The sequence below is a fragment of the Trachypithecus francoisi genome, unplaced genomic scaffold (assembly GCF_009764315.1).
Source record: "Trachypithecus francoisi isolate TF-2019V2 unplaced genomic scaffold, Tfra_2.0 Lachesis_group17, whole genome shotgun sequence".
In the NCBI taxonomy this organism is placed as follows: Eukaryota; Metazoa; Chordata; class Mammalia; order Primates; family Cercopithecidae; genus Trachypithecus; species Trachypithecus francoisi.
This window is the reverse complement of record NW_022681462.1, coordinates 3216052-3236470: the sequence shown is the minus strand read 5'-3', so window position 1 is coordinate 3236470 and position 20419 is coordinate 3216052. Positions and strand designations below refer to the sequence as shown.

At 37.6% G+C, this 20419-nt stretch overlaps 1 protein-coding gene across 2 annotated transcripts in view; it reads right to left on the bottom strand.

Moving 5' to 3' along the window:
• The window catches only part of EIF5B (eukaryotic translation initiation factor 5B), a 65456-nt gene that overhangs the window by 21949 nt on the left and 23088 nt on the right, over positions 1–20419 (bottom strand). Inside the window, exons 4-12 of one of the 2 annotated variants that reach the window (XM_033239028.1) lie at positions 19365–20037; positions 17262–17479; positions 16711–16861; positions 12238–12336; positions 10714–10803; positions 8761–8835; positions 3579–3868; positions 1080–1187; positions 776–886 (exon numbers count right to left, since the gene is read on the bottom strand). In XM_033239028.1, coding sequence (XP_033094919.1) covers positions 776–886; positions 1080–1187; positions 3579–3868; positions 8761–8835; positions 10714–10803; positions 12238–12336; positions 16711–16861; positions 17262–17479; positions 19365–20037 — 1815 coding nt within the window. Of the gene's footprint in view, positions 1–775; positions 887–1079; positions 1188–3578; positions 3872–8760; positions 8836–10713; positions 10804–12237; positions 12337–16710; positions 16862–17261; positions 17480–19364; positions 20038–20419 lie in introns of both variants that reach the window. The other variant, XM_033239027.1, reaches the window with a different exon arrangement.

Here is a 20419-nt window from a genome sequence, read left to right as displayed (position 1 = left end):
GAAAAATCATACTGGTCACTTTTTATTTTAAAAGCTGGTTAAAAGAAGGTAAAGGATCAGGCATTAATTCTACCTTTCCTAAATAATCCATCACTGAATAATCAAATAGTAAATTAGGTAACATTTCTCTATAGAAGTAATCCAATAATGGCTGATGGAGTTCGAGTACATTTTGCAACTCCTAACACATTAAAAGGTAGAGATGATCTTAAAAAGTTGTGGCTGGAGATCTTTGACTGGAAAGCTACACCTGGAGGGCTTCTGAAGTAGCCTGCAAGGTTCTACTGCCCAACAAAGGTGGCACGTAAAGGGTGGTGTACATTATACTGATTCTTTAAGCTTTACATTTATCTTACTGTGTTACATCTAACATACATAAACTGAATACCTCCAAACAAGTAGAAAAATATGGGACAAAAAGAAAAGAAACGGATTAGATTAGAAGGGAAAAAGAGTAGAGAACGAAACAAAATTTTAAATTATGGGGATAAATGGTATCAGTGTTAAAGCATGGAGGCGAATGACTAACTGTGGAATAGTGGCTGCCTCTGGGAAAGGGAGGGAAGGAAATGGAATGTGAGAGCTCCTATAATATGTAGTGTTTTATTATTTAAAAACAACGATCTAAAGCAAAATAGGCAAAATAATACATATTAATTCTGAATGGTGACTAAATGTAGCTGTTATACTAGTCTCCGTCCTTTTTCTATGTTTGAAATAGTTCATATCTTAATTTTTGTAAGAGATTAAAATATATGAAATACAATGTACTTACATTTTTAATCATCTTAGTCTGTTCATTAATAGCTTCAAGAGGAACATTGGTGGCCCCAATTTGTTGTGTGATACCACCTGCTTCACCGTCTTGTACATGTGTGTGACGGAGCTATGAGAAGACAGCAAGTTCAGATTGGTATTTCAACATGGAAAAGATAGCAGTAAAAAGAGTAAGAGATTAGCAACTTATTTATTGTAAGCAGAATTGCCTATATATCCTATTGGTCTCAAAAGTTTTTTTTTTAATAAGGTACCATTCATTTCTTTTCAAAGTTCTATCAATACATATAATAGTTTCTTACTTTATCTAGAATTTTTGTCTTCCCTGTGTCCACATGCCCAAGTACGCAGATAATAGGGGCTCTTAGCTTTTCGGTATTTACATTTTTACTATGTTCAAGTCGCCGTTTCTAGGAAAAAAAAAAAATCAAAAATTAAATATATCAAATCCTCACTATCCTTATTTTCTATTTTGCCTTGGCAAAAGAATGCCACAGCCTGGATCCAAGTTCTCGGTTGATTTGACTACACATAATTGCAATTTATAATGTGAACGTTACAATCTAATTCCCACCACAGCACCTTTGGACAAGGAAAAACCTGTTTAGATTTCACAGTAGCACTGCTGAATATGAATAGGAATATTGTAAAGTGTCATTTCAAAAGTTTTGAATACTTTTGTACATAGTTACTTTAATGGAATATAATGACTACGAAAGGATTCAATCTTCCCATAATACTGACTATATAGAGCAACCCTGAATTTGTGTGAGGATTTACATAAAAACAGGCGAGCGTGCACATTTTTAAAATTTCACTGCAACCTAAGAATTTTAAAGATTTCTAAAGGCAATGTATTACACACTTTTATCCAATATACGAACGCTATAAAACCTCTCAAGGAAGAGACTGTTTATTTAAGCTTCAGCTTAAATAAGTATAACATGTCCTGAGTTTCCGAGGTTCTACTACTCCCATGAACACCAGCAAGGGCGAGAAAGCTTTTCCTCGAACCACAGTGTGCTTCTTGTCGCATTGACCTAAATGCTTCAGCTTTCTGAGGACCAAAAACACATGCCAGCAATAGTTTTTCTTTGAAATGACCTTTCAAATAAAGTTGGCATTCAAATTAGATAAACACTTGAAGCAAAAACTATGAAGTAATGTCATTTACAAAACTATTTTTCATCTAAAAACCATTTCTGTAAGAACTCTTTACTTGCATTTCTAGTACTAGACATTAGATTTTTTTGGTAGAAACTGAAACTGAAAAACTCTTTAAAATACCAAAAGTGAGATGCCAGGGATGAGCACAAAGTAGGACTTATTCACTAGCAAAGAGTAGTACCCAACAACCTCACAGTACATACAACTCAAATTCAAACATCATGACTTTATTTGACATGGCGGACAACTGCCTCTCTCTCCCACACTTAGTGAAGTATTAAAATTTTTAGAGGGCAATGAGTTACAAACTGACTCAGAAATTCTAAGTATACTGAAGGAATGACAGCATAAGAATACAAATCCCATTCCACAATGGAGATTCTGACACAGGAATGGAGTGAATTTCAGAAAATCATAATATGTAGCAAGGTTTATGGATCCATGAAGTTTGTTATGGACTGAACATTTCCCCAAAATTCCTACCTTGAAGCCCTAACCCTCCATATGACTATACTGGGGGCTAGGGCCTTTATTTTTAAAAACATGAAGCTCATACACACTACCATTAACTAATCTAGGGAGCAGGATAATTGAGAAGCTCTTCTGCTTTATACTTATTTTGTTTGTAAATCAACAAGCACAGTACAGATATTCCATCACTCTCTCGAACATGAGTATATGGCAAGGGAGCTGGTGGGAGCAGGTGCTACGGGAAAAGAGAGTCATAACTGAGGTGCCAGTTGGGGAAGAATGCTACAGGCATCTAGCAGGTAAAGGCCAAGATGCTGTTCGATATCATACAAGGAAGAGAACAGTCCCTATCCCCAACAACAAAGAATTATCTGGCCCCCAAATTTTAATAGTGCCAGGGCTGAGAAACCCTAATTTAGAATAACAAACCCTCTTAGTCCTTGAAAAATTTAGACAATTTATCCATACTTAGACTTTACAGGAGAAAAGGCAAATGTCGATATACAGGTATTAAAACAAAAAACTGAAAAATTAGTAATACACAAAAAGGAAAACTAAAATAGTTTTTAGCTTTAAAATGGTATAATATCCTCAAACAAACTAGTTTTTAATGTATTATTTACATTAAGCTGACAGAACTAAAGAAAACTTTCTCCTGAAGCCCACTGAAATCTACTGCATTAAGCAGGAAAAATACAGAAAGCCTATCAGGTATTGGACTTTACTAAACAGAAGCCTCATCAACCCACCAGATTTCAAAAACTGAAGTGATCGGATGCCTCATGGTGACTAACCTAAATATGTGAGGCAAACTGATGCTTATAACTGATGCTGGTAACTGCTGATAACTGATGTTTATAAGCAGAGGAGATATGCTCAGAATACCTCTGCATACTTTTAAACTATCACTCCAAGAACACATTAAAATTTGGAGAAAACAAGAAAAAAATGAAGTAGTCACACCATTCTATCTCAGGTAAGAGAGGCGCGTCCTTGGGTAAGACCAGTATCGAAGGCCAATAATATTTCAACATTACAAAAACTGAAAAGTATTCTATTCTTGAGGATATATAAAGTGCTGTTCAAAGCCTTTAGTTGTACGGTTTTAATAATCACAGAGGAGTGGGAAGAAAGAAAGTAAAGAGAAAGGGTAGAATAAATACCTCGATCCTCCGTTTTGCTTTGTCATAAGCCCTTTCCTCTTTAGTCCGATCATCATCAGAGTCATATTCAGAATCTGAGCTCATTTCTTTACTCGGCTTTTTATCTAATGTCTTCCCTGAATCCTTCTCATCGGACACCTTTTCATCTTCCTCATCACCTTCACTGCCTTCACTTTCTCCCTCCTCTTCCTCCTCTTCTTCACTTTCTTCATCTTCCTCTTCCTCTTCTTCTTCCTCCTCTTCCTCCTCTTCAGGGTTTTCTTTTACTTCTATATGAACTGTGTTTCCTTCTACTAGGAAGACAAATATCTTTTTAAATAAATAAGCATTAATATGATAGATTTATATCAAGATAAGAGACTTTAAAGCCGGGGTGTCCAATCTTTTGGCTTCCCTGAGCCACATTAGAAGAGGAATTGTCTTGAGCCACACATAAAATACACTAACACATTAACACAAATAACAGCTGATGAGCTTAAAAAAAAAATCACACAAAAAAGTCTCATATTTTAAGAAAGTTTACGAATTAGTGCTGGGCCACATTGAAAGCCATCCTGGGCTGCATGTGGCCCACAGGCTGCAGATTGGACAAGCCTGCTTTAAAGTAAGAGAAGGAAATAATGCCTGGACCAGAACTGTTTCAGATTTTTTTAAATTTGGAATATTTGCATTCTATACTTACTTCGTATTTTTTTAAATTTGGAATATTTGTATCCAAAATCGGAAAAACCTGAAATATGAAATGCTCCAATGAGTATATCCTTTGAGCGTCACGTCGTGGTGCTCAAACTTGATTTTGGAGCATTTCACATTTCAGATTTTTTAATTTCAGAGGCTCAACTTGTATTTAAGGGAGTAACACGGTGTTTTCATACATCATAAATGCAAGGTGTTTGTCTACATGCTAAAACGAAGTCTGTCACTTAACAGTAAAACCTTAAGACAGTAATCCATACTGAAGTCAGCAGTAGTAAGCCAGAATCCATGGGAGAACAAAAACCCAAGGAGGTGAGAACAGACTTTAGTACCACTTTCCCCTTATGATCATTTGTTGATTCGGGAGGAGGCAGATGAAAGGCTAAGCTGCACTGGGAGTCCAGACCTACCAGAATACTAAGAATTCAAGAGGGTGCAGTGAGCAAACATTGGGTTACACTCTTACTGTGGGGTAAAATCATGAAGAGCTGTACCCTAGGAATAAGGATGAATAAGAAACAAACAGGATATCCCCATTACTGGCAGATCACCTTCAGATCCTCTGGATTCTAAGTCTAGAATAAGATGATTCCATATTGCTAGTTCACTCAGGTACCTTGTGGAAGTAACAAATAAAGTAGCTCTGGAGAAAAGAAAACATAATTCTTGACCTCAAATTACTTCTCCAAGCAAAATATCCAGCACATATATAAAAAGAACAAGGCACATGAGAAAACAATTTACATGAGAACCAACATATAAAACACCAAAAGCACTTTCATAAAGTTATAAAATCAAAATTTTAAAATGACTGTGCTTCTAACATTCAGTCAGAAGCAAAAGACAAAGTTAAAATTTTAGAAGGTAAATTAAAACTATAAAAAATAGTTAAATGGAAATACTAAAACTGAAAAATACAACCAAATGAAATTAAGAATTCAAAAGGTGGGCCTAACCTCAGAATAGAAGAAAATCAGTGACCTAGAAGACAGTCAAGAGAAGCAATCCGGAATGAACCACAGAGACTCACTAGGTGGAAAATACAGAAAAGAAAATAGGAAACAATGAGGCAATACGAGGGCCTATCAGAGACATCATTGGGATTCTGAGGGAGAAAATGGCTCATAACATAAAACTGATAAAAACATAAAACCATATATTAATAAAGCTCTACAAATAGAATGTATTTTTTAAAAACCTATTCTGGCTACATCATGATAAAACTGCTAAAAACCAAAATCACATGAAAAATTGAGGCTGATACCTGACTTCTCAACAGGAACAATGAAAGCCAGAGCAAGGGAATAACTTAAAAGTGTTAAACTTCAACCAATAATTCCTCACTCAGTAAATATATAAAACTAAAGAATGAAGATGTAATAAAGATGTTTTTAGAAAGCAAAACAGAATGTCTAACTGATTCATAAAAAAAAAAAACCTCTAACGTGTTCTTCAGATAGGAAGAAATGATCTCAAACGAAGGTCAAAGATGTAGGAAATGAAGCACAACAAAATGTTAACAACGTGGGTAAACTTGTAAGTACTGACTACATAAAATATAAGCTAACATGAGGTTTTAAATAGATAATGACAAGAAATGAGAACAATTATATCCTTTTTGTTTATTTTTTTGAGCTACAGTCTCACTCTGTCGCCCAGGCTGGAGTGCAGTGGCGCAATCTCAGCTGGCTGCAACCTACGCTTTCCGGGTTCAAGCGATTCTCGTGCCTCAGTCACCTGAGTAGCTGGGATTACAGGCGCATGCCACCATGCCCAGCTAATTTTTGTATTTTTAGTAGAGGTGGCGTTTCGCCATGTTGGCCAGGCTGGTCTCAAACTCCTGATCTCAAGTGCTCTGCCTACCTTGGCCTCCCAAAGTGCTGGGATTGCAGGTGTGAGCCGTCACGCCCGGCCGAGAGCAATGATATCTAAACAGAGTATTGGGTAAACGTCATTCAAGTACTCTAAAGCCCCTGCATTGTTAGAGGATAACATTAGACACTGTTAGTTCAAAGGTACGTGCTAAAAATGTTCTTAATCACTAAAAAGTTTTTTAGAAAAGTACACAACTGCTAAGCTCATGGAAGGAGAAAAAAATAAAACTTTTAAAACCTAGTAACCCAAAAGATGATTAGAGAGAAAAAGAACCACGCAGAACAAAAAAGGACTTGGTAAGATGAAATGTTTAAAATCAATATACTTACACCAAATGTTAATTACACCAACTGTAACATTTAACGGGCTAAGTACTCTAGGTAAAATATAAAGATCGACAAACTGGACTAAAAAAATCTCAACTAGATCCTAGCTGTGATTTGTAAATGGTGTCCCCTCTAAAATTCATGTTGAAAACTTAATCCCCATTTTGTGGGTAGGGGGAAGCAGGGTGGTGGGGAAGGTTTGGGGGAGTGATTAAGCCACTCTCATAAATGGATTCATGCCCGCAGAAAAGTGCCTTCAAAGAGAGTTTGCTCCTCTTGCCCTTCCCTCCCTTCCATCATGTGAAGACACAGCCATCCTTCCCTTTGGAGGATGCAGCACCAAGGTGCCATCTTGGAAGCAGAGAGCAGCCTCTACCAGACACCAATGGGCCTTGATCTTGGGACTTCCCAGCCGCCAGAACTGTGAGAAATACATTTCTGTTCTTTAGTACTACCAAGTCTGTGGTATTTTGTTATAGCAGCACAAATGGACTAAGATGCTATTTACGGATACAGAAAGAGTAATAAAGAACGAAAAAGATCATGTAAATCAAAGCTCATGTACCTATATGAATTTTAGGTAGACTTTTATATCAAAAGGCATTGTTAGAAACATATATATATATATCAATCATAAAAGAGTCAATTCATTAGAAAGATACAAAATTGTATTCACCTAATGACATAGCATAAAAATACATAAAGCATGGCTCAAGCCTGTAATCCCAGCACTTTGGGAGGCCGAGACGGGCGGATCACGAGGTCAGGAGATCAAGACCATCCTGGCTAACACGGTGAAACCCCGTCTCTACTAAAAAATACAAAAAACTAGCTGGGCGAGGTGGCGGGCGCCTGTAGTCCCAGCTACTCGGGAGGCTGAGGCAGGAGAATGGCGTAAACCCGGGAGGCGGAGCTTGCAGTGAGCTGAGATCCGGCCACTGCACTCCAGCCTGGACGACAGAGCGAGACTCCGTCTCAAAAAAAGAAAAAAAAAAAATACATAAAGCAAAAATTAACAGACCTTGGGAGAAACAGAAAATCTACAATCATGATTGGAGATTTTGAGACACTGGTCCCAGTAACAGAGAGAAAGAGCAGATCAGGAAAAAGAAAGCAAAAACAAAAAAACCCTCAGAACGCTATAAAAGACTGGAACAAAATGATTAGCAGACTTGACCTAAATATAGAAACCAAGGCATCCAAATACTGCAGAATATGAATTATTTCCAAATATGAAACACTTACAATAACTGACTATGCTAGGTTGTATAGCAATACTCAACATACTTCAAAGGATAGAATCATGTATGTTCTCTGATCACAATGAAGTAACAAAGACAATTAGAAAATGCCCATTTTTGTAAATTAAGAAATATACTAGGCCGGGTGCGGTGGCCCACGCCTGCAATCCCAGGACTTTGGGAGGATGAAGTGGGCGGATCACCTGAGGTCGGGAGTTGGAGACCAGCCTGACCAACATGGAGAAACCCCATCTCTACTAAAAATACAAAATTAGCCGGGTGTGGTGGTGCATGCCTGTAATCCCAACTACTCCGGAGGCTGAGGCAAGAGAATGGTTTGAACCCAGGAGGCAGAGTTTGCTGTGAGTCGAGATTGCGCCATTGCACTCCAGCCTGGGCAACAAGAGTGAAACTCCACCTCAAAAAAAAAAAAGAAATACACTAAATAATCTTAGGTAAAATACATCAAAATGAAAATGAGAAATTATCAACGTATCAGAACTTACAGAATTTGACTAAAGTCATGCTTAAAGAAAAATGTATACCTTTAAAAACAAAGATGGGGGGAGTCTGAAAAAAATCAAAGGGCCAGATATCATTATCAGTAAGTTAGTAAAATTAACAGGAAATTAAATCTCAAAGTAGAGATTTTAGTAATAAAGAAGGGAAAATAATGACAAAAACGCTTACTTTCTATTCATACTTACCAGGAACTATAGTATTTATCTCTTCATTACCTTTTAGCAGTGCTTTTTGTAAGTCAGTTTTAGTAACAACCCTATTTGTAACATCATCATTCTGAAAAAATACATTCTAAACCTTAGGCAGTTATCTTACAAATAACATTCTGAGGAACCACTCATTCACAAAACGAAGATCCACATGAGGACTTAGAAACCACGGCAAAGGAGAGCACATGAGACTGATTCCTATCCCCAGAAATGTTCATACGGTTTTCAAAATCAAAAGACTATTCATTTAAATATACATCATTCATTTCTAACAGCCACTGGATTTATCAGTGTGTTCTTATTAGGTATTCACCTTTTTCTGTCTCCTCATCACTGGCCATAGCTTCCCAATCATCCAATCCAGCATCCTCAGTATCTTCTTCTTCTTCTGTAAGTAAAAATTTGCATTTAAGACACAAAAATTATTTAGAAATATGAATTATTTAGAAAAAACTTATTTCTAAATTTAGAAAAAAGTACAAAATTACACTGACATAAAAATAATGTTTCAGTTATGTAAAAAATATGTATGCAGCTATTATCTTTAGAACTTTTTAATATAGCTAGCATGTTACAATTTACTATTACTAAATGCTTCCATTTCCTACTACTGTCATCGTATTAAACATAACCGATTTTCTATTCAAGCTGTTTCATTAATTTAATCAATTTAAATGTTTCTTTAGATCTTGAAAAAGCTATATGAATGTACTCAGTTCTTGAAAACAAATGAAATTTCACATATGTCTTCTTTTTGATCATCCAACTCATACTTTATGCAAGGAATTTATTATTTTGCTTTTAACCTTTACAGGTATTTAAATTCCAAAGCAGAAGGTACAAAAGTACTACCATCACTCCAGTTCAACGTAAGAATAGAAGGCTGTGCTCATAACCCCCAAACAGCCAGAAAGCTAAATTCTGAATATTATTTAGATATTAAAGACCTAATACTCTTCCTTAACAAGAATGCTTTTCTTTACTGAAATCTAACCAGACACAATTATTCTTAAATGAAAGGAAGATGAGGGGTAGGACAGGACATGCAGTACCTGCTTCCCTGAAATAATCATTATTTACTAACAAGTCTGGGTAAATTACCTTGAGGAGGAAATGAGACTCAGAAACAGGTACCCAAAACATCCATCTAAATTAGCAATTCCTTCTGGTGTTAAAAATACGACCTAAAATAATGGACTGCTATTAAGCATATCAATCTGAATTTCTCTAATCTCGTCATATCAATGCTAGGCTGAGATCTACCCAGGTGAAATGATCCTATTCGCTCAGAAGAGAAAAGAGAAAAAGAAAGGAAAGGAACTATCAATCATATAATTCACCAGTGTTAATTGGACTTAGTATTCTCTAAAGGCTTTTCCCATTCCTGATCCTATCTTTAAATGCTGGGGATTCTCTGGAATACCAAACATACATTTAGGCAGCCCCAGCTCTCCTATCAATATCTAGTCTTAAGAATTAGAACAATGTTTTCTTTTTTTTTTTAAGCCAGAGATTTTCCTCAACTCCTCAGCACATACACAGATACCCCACAATCAGTAAGCTGAATTCTCTGATTATTGTAAATAGAAGCTGACCTTTAGGAAGGTCTAAAAATGCCAATTTTTATGGTTCTTAAAAAGTTCTAGTTAAAAATGCTTTGAATTTGCTTCTCAAGTATTAAATGAAGACCTTCAGGTCTTTTTTTGAGATTTCTGAGTCATAAATAAAAACATCAGAGAAAATCCAAAACCTAATACTCTTTTTTTTTTTTTTTGCTCTGTCACCCAGGCTGGAGTGCAATGGCATGATCTCAGCTCACTGCAACGTCCCTGTAACCTCTGCCTCCTGGGTTCAAGCAATTCTCCTGCCTCAGCCTCCCGAGTAGCTGGGATTACAGGCACCCGCCACCACACCTGGCTAATTTTTTGTATTTTCAGTAGACACAGGGTTTCACTGTGTTAGCCAGGATGGTCTTGATCTCCTGACCTCGTGATCTATCCACCTCACCCTCCAAAGTGTATCCTTTCTACAAAACATTTTATTAACACTGCTGGAAAGAACAAAACTGATGCAAGTCTCACTTGGATACTAATTCAAAGTAGAAATGAAAAGAAATAGAAAAGGAAGAACTATGAAGAAAGAGAGCCATCCAGTCAGATACTTATTTGGTTCTCCCCAACTATTTATAATAACTAAGACAACTTATGACACACCCACACTATTTAATAAGAATTCACTAATTAAATAATCAGATAATGCTACCCACCTGGTTCAACAGGAGGTGGTGTCTCTTCCTTTTCTGGTACTCCTTGTTCCATAACTTCTACAGCAGCACATAATTCCATTGATTCAGACACTGAAAAAAGGGCAGAAATCAAGATAATGTTTTTTTCTGATGTATAATTTCTGTTAAGAAACTCCATTAAGTACTGAATAAAAAACAGTAGTGCAAACCTATTGATTGATTGATTGATTGATTGATTGATTTGATGGAGTCTCACTCTGTCACCTAGGCTGGAGTGCAGTGGTACAATCTCAGCTCACTGCAACCTCCACCTCTTGATTTCAAGCAACTCTCCCTGCCTCAGCCTGCCAAGTAGCTGGGATTACAGGTGCCTGCCACTATGACAGGCTAATTTTTTTATTTTCAGTAGAGGCGGGGTTTCATCATGTTGGCCAGGCTGGTCTTGGACTCCTGACCTCAGGTGATCCACCCGCCTCAGCCTCCAACGTGCTGGGATTATAGGCGTGAGCCACCGTGCCCAGCCTGTGCAAACCTATTTCTCCAACTTTAGAAAATGTTTAAATAGGCCGGGCGCGATGGCTCAAGCCTGTAATCCCAGCACTTTGCGAGGCCGAGACGGGCAGATCACGAGGTCAGGAGATGGAGACCATCCTGGCTAACACGGTGAAACCCCGTCTCTACTAAAAAAAAAATACGGCCGGGTGCGCTGGCTCAAGCCTGTAATCCCAGCACTTTGGGAGGCCGAGACGGGCGGATCACGAGGTCAGGAGATCGAGACCATCCTGGCTAACACGGTGAAACCCCGTCTCTACTAAAAAATACAAAAAACGAGCCGGGCGAGGTGGCGGGTGCCTGTAGTCCCAGCTACTCGGGAGGCTGAGGCAGGAGAATGGCGTGAACCCAAGAGGCAGAGCTTGCAGTGAGCTGAGATCTGGCCACTGCACTCCAGCCTGGGCGACAGAGTGAGACTCCGTCTCAAAAAAAACAAAAACAAAAACAAAAACAAAAAACTAGCCGGGCGAGGTGGCGGGCGCCTGTAGTCCCAGCTACTCGGGAGGCCGAGGCAGGAGAATGGCGTGAACCTGGAAGGCGGAGCTTGCAGTGAGCTGAGATCCGGCCACTGCACTCCAGCCTGGGCGACAGAGCGAGACCCCGCCTCAAAAAAAAGAAAAAAAGAAAATGTTTAAATATAGTTATATGTTCTACAGGAAACTATTCTTTCTGCTCAATAAATAAAATATAAAAATCACAGAAAGCTAAGAAAGAAACCAAGAAAAGATAGGAATTGTAGTTTTACTTCTCAGAGTTAACAGTTACAATATTCATAGGGTAGAACTCAGATTTTTCAAAGTAAAATACTTTTTCCATTAGCTTGTCATGTGAATCAAATGAGAATAATAGCATTAATAAGAAATAAGTTTAGAAAATAAGTTTCAATATGCATTTCAGATTTTTTCCTTTCTTCTTTACAGATACTGTTTTGAAGATTGTGGGGTAAAGGCAAACAAAATAGTTCCTACGTTACAGGCTATTTTGTATACAAACCTTCTTTACTTTCTAGCTGCTGTGGTATTTTTTTCCTCTTTTTATCTTCATAAATTGGCCTCTTCTTTGGCAAAGAGTCTTTTGATGGCACTTCAACACCTGAGGGATAAAAATGAAAAACTTGAGGCTTATACTACTTACATGTCACCTGAGAAGTACTATTTAAAGGATAGCATTGCATTCACCACAGAGACACATACCCTAAAATATGAAAGGATATTCATGGAAAAACTTGTATCTTTTTTATATAAGGTATTTTAAAATTTACATACAGTAAAAATTCTTTTTTTATACACAGTGAGAGTTTTGATACGTGCATCACCATCACAATGAAGATGAAGAAAGGCTCCATCACTCCATCACCCTGCACTGCTCCATGTAGTCAAACCCTCCTTACCTTCTTAGCCTCTGGTAACCACTGATCTGTTCTCCAACCAAAAGATTTCCTATTTCTAAAATGTCACATAAATGGAATCTTAGTTTGGCCTCTATCATCATAATGGATTTGAGAGTCACTCACTCTGTTGCACATGTCAATACTTCGTTTCTTTTTATTGTTGGGCAGCATTCCGTTGTATGGCTATATCACAGTTTGCTTATCCATTCAACAGCTGAAGGACATTTGAGTTGTTTCTGCTTTTTTGCAATTATGAATAAAGCAGGTATGAACATTTTCAGACAGGTTTTTGTGTGAACATTTCTATTGGGCAAATATTTTGTAGTGTGAAAGATGAAACATAACGTAAATACGACCTTAATTTTTATAAAGACACTGCCAGTTGTTTTCCAAAGTGGCTATACTACCTTGCTTTCCCACCAGTAATGCAGAAGAGTTTCGGCTGGGTGTGATGGCTCAAGCCTGTAATCCCAGCACTTTGGGAAGCCGAGGTGGGTGGATCACCTGAGGTCAGGAGCCAGGACCATCCTGGCCAACATGGTGAAATCCCATCTCTACTAAAAATACAAAAAATTATATTATTAAAAAAAAATTATATTGTGTTGGTGGGTGCCCATAATCCCAGTTACTTGGGAAACTGAGGCAGGAGAATCGCTTGAACCTGGGAGGCAGAGGTTGCAGTAAGCTGAGATTGCGCCATTGCACTCCAGCCTGGGCAACAAGAGCGAAACTCTGTCTCAAAAAAAGAGGAAAAAAAAAAAAAAAAAAAGAGTTTCAGCTGCTCTGAATGTGGTAAAGATAAGTTTCTCTTTTTTTAGAACAGTCTTCAGATGTGTATAGCTTCTTGGTGAAAATGTCTGTTGAAACTCCTTGCACATTTTTAAACGAACTTATTGGTTTTCTTATAGTTGAATTCTGAGAGGTCTTTATATATTTTGGACATTAATTCTTTGTCACATACCTGATTTGGAGGTACTGTCTTAGAATTCTCTCAACAGTGTCTTTTGCAGAGAAAAGTTTTGACTGGTCTTTCTGAAAATGTATCTTTTTTCCTTTTATGGTTTAGAGTCCTATCTAAGCACTCTGCCTAATGCAAGATATCCTCCTATGTTTTCCTCTGAAAGTATTATTGTATATTTTACATTTAGATATAATGCCCATTTGGGTTAATTTTTTGTTTGTTTTGTTGAGACGGAGTCTTGCTCTGTCGCCCAGGCTGGAGTGCAGTGGTGCAATCTCGGCTCATTGCAAGCTCCGCCTCCCGGCTTCACGCCATTCTCCTGCCTCAGCCTCCCGAGTAGCTGGGACTACAGGCGTGTGCCACAGCACCCGGCTAACTTTGTTTTGTATTTTTAGTAGAGGGGGTTTCACCATGTTAGCCAGGATGGTCTCGATCTCCTGACCTTGTGATCCGCCCACCTTGGCCTCCCAAAGTGCTGGAATTACAGGCATGAGCCACCGCGCCCTGCCGGGTCAATTTTTATACAGTGGGGATTAAAACTAGAGTTTTGGATTTTTCTGCATACAGATGTCCAATTGTTCTAGTACCACTTGCTACAAATACTGTATTTTATCCACTGAATTACCTTTCACCTATATACTAACTGTGTAGAGACTATCTATCTTTCTGGCAATATCACACTGTATTAATTCCTATAGCTTTATACTAAGTCTTGAAATCAGGTATTCGAAGTTTGTTCTCCTTTTTCAAACTTATTTTGGCCATTCTAACTCTCCAGTCTCTTCATATCCATTTTAGACTAGTTGATAGACAGCTACAAAATATGCTGTGATTTTGACTGGGATTGAACTGAATCTATAGATTGCTGGATTACTGACACAGTCTCTCACTATGGGCAGAAGCCTTGGAATAAAGACAACAGAAATTGTATACCATGGGATTTTGAATGAAGTTACTAATAAAGGAAAATGACTAAAAATGTTATCTCTAAAGTAGGAATATATATGGATGTGTGCTGTGCATGTGCTGAAGAATGTCTAGAATGGTAAAACCATAGCTATGGCTGATAAGACAAATACATTAAACAAACCAAAGAAAGAGGATAAAGCCAGCTGAGAATGCAGAGATCATCACTTCGATTAAAGTTTTCCTTGCCTAGCAGCCTACACCTACTAAGATGAAAAGCATGGGCCTAAGGGGAAACTGTAGGCTGGATTACCTGAAGGGTGGTCCCAGTAATACCCTAGACTTAATCAACTGACTACTCATCTAGTCACAGACTCTCAAATAAGCTGCTGTATTTGTAATCAACACCAAGACTTATATGTGTTTAGACATTCCATTCACTTTGCAAACTGAGACATCACAATCAAGTTCTTCAAGGAGCTCTTTGCCTGAAATGAGTTTATTACAAATTATTGATAAAGTACTCACATGTATATATGAGACTGTGCTTAGTAGTCACAGGCTAAAGGATGATTGACAAGTTAACCTGCTGCACATTTCAGAGTAATTTTATGAAAACACCTGCAGATGCCTACACTCCCTGAGAGTACATTTTCAGCTCAATGAATTAAGTTTTACAATATCTAGGTAATAAATGTAGTAAGCAGCTGTCTTCCAAACACATAATGAAACAACACCGTAGGATCTTTTAATGAGATGACTGCTGTGAGTGGGCTGTCGGGGGGGGGACCTTGAATGTGAAGCTAAGGAATTTGTACTTTTATTAACAGACGATAGGGAATCAATAAGATGGTAAACACTGGACAACACTATGAAGAGTAAGAGACCAGGGTCAGAGATGCCACTTGAGAGATCATCTCTTACAAGCCAATGCTAAAGACTGATGCTAAAAGTCCATCATTTTACACTGTAATTTCCATAACTGCAAGTCTAACTGCTCCTTAAAACGGCATTTTTGAGACTGGCAAATCACTCCCTGCTTGGTCCCATCTCAATTTCTTCATGGGTGCTTTCAGCCTCTCCAATAGTCAACGATGAAATCTGATGTATGAATGCTAACTATATTCAAGTTTGTACCTGATTTCATTTAAAATTTTTAAAAAGCTATATTCTCAGTTAAGAATAAAACTGTCTAAAATCTAAGTACTGGGTTTCTTCACATCTAATGCTCCTAGCTGAACATACGTGTAAGAAAAGGTGGCACAGACCAGCTTAAATTTCAGCTCTGTGGCCTTGGGTAGTCTGTTTACACTCTCTGAACCACCATTTCCTCATCTATATGATGGAAGTAAAATAGCTATAAGAATTTTTATGAGGGAAAAACAGACAATGTCAAAGACACTGTAGCATCAGTTACACACTAAGCACACAATAAATGGTAGCTATTACTGTAATTATAGCATAAACACCAAAATGCCTGTAATCTAAAAATCTAGGGAATATAGGAACAGGAAATTTAAGAGAGGCCCCAATATATTCTTCTCATTGGAGCAAAGACACTATTTTAAATCATCTTACCTTTCAAAAAAGTAATAAATTATATGCCTAGTTGTGATCTCTAAACACTATTCCCCTCTAAAAGGAACCAAAGCTCTTTGGATAAACAACTGATTCCAGGTCTCAGGCCATGCAAGATGAACCTGGGATATCCTGTTGTGTCAGAAAGTAAGGAAAAGGTTAAAAAAAAATAGTCATGAATACTTTTTCACTGTGGTCATGTGGGTAAACTAATATGCTGTCTGATAATCACTGTATTTCTTTTTTATTTTTTGGGATTCACTTTAAAACACGCCAAGATAAAAAGTAGATGGAGAAGTACAAAACAATAATGTCAAATGGTCCTGATTGTTGAAGCTGGCTGATAGGTACACAGGGACTCATTCTATTATTATCACTATTCTTCTTTGTGGGAGGAGAACTCAGTTAGACATACTATTATTTACATATACATTTTTATCCTTGTCTAGGCATCATCTTCCTAAACAATGAAATTACATCACCTATTCCTTACGTTTTACTGATCTTTTTCACAGATTTTCATAGAAACTGTCCTGATGCAAATTCAATTCATTCTCCTTCTGAACATTAAGGGATATAACTGCATGTGCAGAGCTCTCTGACTGCTCAGTTAATGAAGAGTACCACTCACCCTGAGCTTGTAGGAGTTTAAGAGTAGCTTCGGCTCTGGCTCTGGCTTCTCTCTGGGATTTAGTTAAAAGTTTCCCTTCTTTTTTCAAGCGTTCTTTTCTTTCTTTTTCTTTTTGCTTTTTCCTTTCTCTTTTTTCTTGTTCCAATCGTTCCTATAAAAGAGCACATGTCAGACAAAACCTGTATTCATTTAACGAACTATAAAATCCAAATGCAAACAATCCAAACTTCAAATAAATCTCTTGAGACACATGCATACTATGTCTGGAGATTCCAAATCAAAGTATTTTAAATGTTGTACATGATTATTAATGAATATGACATCAGATTATTGGCAATGATACATAAGCAACTTACATATCAAGGAATCTATTATTGAGAAAATAAAGATGTGCTGTACCTCTTCATCTTATTATTTGTATCAGAAAAATAATATAACTGAATTACCATGCAACTATGAAATTCTCAGAATTAGAAGATTAAAGATATTGTACAGAGAATAGATTTTAAGTTAAACACAGTATCAATGTTACCAACTTCATGAAAACATACCTCTTCTTTACGCTTGGCTTCTAATTCTTCAAGCCGTTTTATACGTTCTTCCTCTTCTCTCTTCTGTCTTTCTTCTTCCTCTTTAAGCTTAGCCAGAGCTTCTTGCATAGCTTTAACAGTGGCTTTGCTAGGTCCTTTTTTCTTCTCTTTCTCTTTTTCTTCCTTTTCTCCTTTCTTTTTCTTCTTATCTTTCTTCTTTTTGTCTCCTTCATTGTCATCTACCAGAAAAGAATAAAGGCAAAGCATTGAAATGAAAAAACAATTCCCTGTGGTGATGATGAGCAAAACCCAACTATAATTCAAGGACCACAATGGGCCAAGGCTGATGCCAGCAGCAGGCTAAGTTCTCTAGGCATCAAGGCATCCTGAGCACTTTGGTAACTAGAATAGCTCAGAATAACTCACAGATGGCCTCCTGAGAAGTCTGCAATGCTGGCTCTCAGACTTCCCGAGGAATACAGTAAGACAGAAGGATACTGTCAGCAGCAAAAGGGCAATCCTGCACTTAATGTATCTCTTAATCCATGTTACCTGAGTGCTGGTATCCAACAGATGCCTATATGAAGTTCTAACAATCAGAATGAACTAACACCCACCTAAGTTCTGTAGCTAATTTCACTTCTACAAGATGGAGATAATGAGAATGATGTCTACTTTAGGGGGATATTAGTAGGATAAAATACAAAAATATAGGTAGTTATACTTCCAGAACTCTAAAGAATTAAAAGCTATGAACGTACTTTCATGGTGTTCCTCCTCAAAGACATCCAGATAATAAAAATCCTAGCATTTAAAAAAGTTGCTGGGCACAGTGGATCACGCCTGTAATCCCAACACTTTGAGAGGCTGAGGCATGTGGATCGCCTTGAGGTCAGGAGTTCAAGACCAGCCTGGCCAACATGACGAAACCCCATCTCTACTAAAAACACAAAAATGAGCTGGGCATGGTGGCGGGCACCTGTAATTCCAGCTACCTGGGAGGCTGAGACAGTTGAACCTGGGAAGAGGAGGCTGCAGTAAGCTGAGATCGCGTCACTGCACTCCAGCCTGGGCAACAAGAGTGAAATTCCGTCTCAAAAAAATAAATAAATAAGGAAAGAAAGAAGGAAAGGAAGGAAGGAAGGAAGGAAGGAAGGAAGGAAAGGAGGGACGGAGGGAGGGAGGGAGGGAAAAGTTGTGTCATTTTTCCCATTAAACGTTGTCCAGTCAACAGAAAAACTACTTTTTTTTTTTTTTCCAAATGGAATCTCGCTCTGTCACCCAGGCTGGAGTGCAGTGGCGTGATCTCTGCTCACTGCAAGCTCCACCTCCTGGGTTCACACCATTCTCCTGCCTCAGCCTCCCAAGTAGCTGGGACTGCAGGTGCCGCCACCACGCCTGACTAATTTTTGTATTTTTAGTAGTGACGGGGTTTCACCGTGTTAGCCAGGATGGTCTCGATCTCCTGACCCCGTGATCCACCCACCTCGGCCTCCCAAAGTGGATTACAGGCGTGAGCCACCGCATCCGGCCGAAAAACTACTGTTTTAAGAATATAGTATGGCCATGCAAACCAACTGATCTTTAGCTATTTTCATTCTAAGTAAGAGGAAGAAATTAGCTAGAACTTTTATAATTGGTTGTTTAAAAAAATGGCTCATTATTGCTTAAAAGACATTAACTTTAGCATGTTGAGTTTTAAGTGCAGCAGAAAATATTAGCAACTTCATGAAAACATTTATTTGTGAATTTCATAAATTGAACTAGGTTTTTAAAGACAGGAAAGAATTCAAATATTATCTGACACTGACTTATCAGAAAGAATAAATTTTTCATTAAGTAACTTCTATAGTCTTTATCAACAGCAAAATAAGTTTTCATAATGAAATTCTATAAAAATTCCAGTCTGTACATAAATAATCTGAAAGATATTTATACTACATGTGTAAAGGATTAACAATGCAAATCAAGTCAAACACTCAGATGTAATTTTTCAGATGGCTCCTTACAATAAAGTGCCTTTACACCCATGGACAAATAACAAAATGACCTTGGGGCATAATGATGACAACTTATACTGTGAATCAAAAGCTTGTTGCTCTTTCCTCTAAAGTATTAACCAACCTTCCGCAGCTGTGGGAGTCTCTGCTTTCTCTTCAGAGGCAGGGATTACTCCAGTATCAAGAGTCACTTTGGATTTGACAGTTTCTTCTTCAGATTTCCTTTGAGATTCCTTTTGTTTACTCAGATCCTTTTTACCTGTTTCTAACTCTTCTTTTTCTTTCAGCTTCCGCAGTTTCGCTTTTTCTTCATCTCGCTTTTTTCTCTCGCGCTCCTTCTTTTCTGCCTTCTTTTGGGCCACTGTCTTAATTTTGAAGGAGGAGTCATCATCTTCATTCCCACTCTCTATGTTAGGACCTGGCTTGTTTTTTTGATTTTTTTTCTGTCCTTTTCTAGATTGCAAAAATTCATCTGATTCATCACCACTTTCACCAGAAGAATTTACTCTTGAACGGTCTTTAATTTTTTTACTGTTATCCTCATCCTCTTCTGACCCATCCCACTTCTTATTTGATTTTTGAGCTTTCCCTTTAGCTTTTTTAGGAAGTTTGTTAAAATCATCATCATCATCACTCCCAGAGTACATTTCCACTTTTGGTTTTGTAGTCTTTTTTGATTTTGAGTCTTTATCTTCCAATTCTTCGCTATCATTATCATCAAAACTCTGTTTTTTGCCCTTCTGTCCTTTCTTTTTTTTATCTTTTGAGGTGAATTCCTCTTCATTGTTTTCTGTTGGCTAAAAAATTTCCATTGTTAGAAAAGATTAACAGAATTATATTTGAGACCAGAGTCATGTGCTTCATTAAGTAACATTTTTTAAAAATCTCAAAATGATTTCAAAATCTTTTTCAAAGTCTTTTTCATAGGAATATAAAATTCAAACAAGCACGAGAGGTTGGCCTTGGCCTCAGACACATCTTGCATTCATTGTAAATTTCAGAATCCAGGGCCTCTTAAAACAGGCATTAATCACCACCCCACATTTACTAACTTTACAAAGCCTAAGGGACAAGTTGAAAGAAGAAAAAATATTTATCATTTTCCCATTACTCTGAGGCTTATCCAAATTCGAAGGATGAAAAAGAAACAATAGAGAAAACTGAAGGTGGAGATGAGTG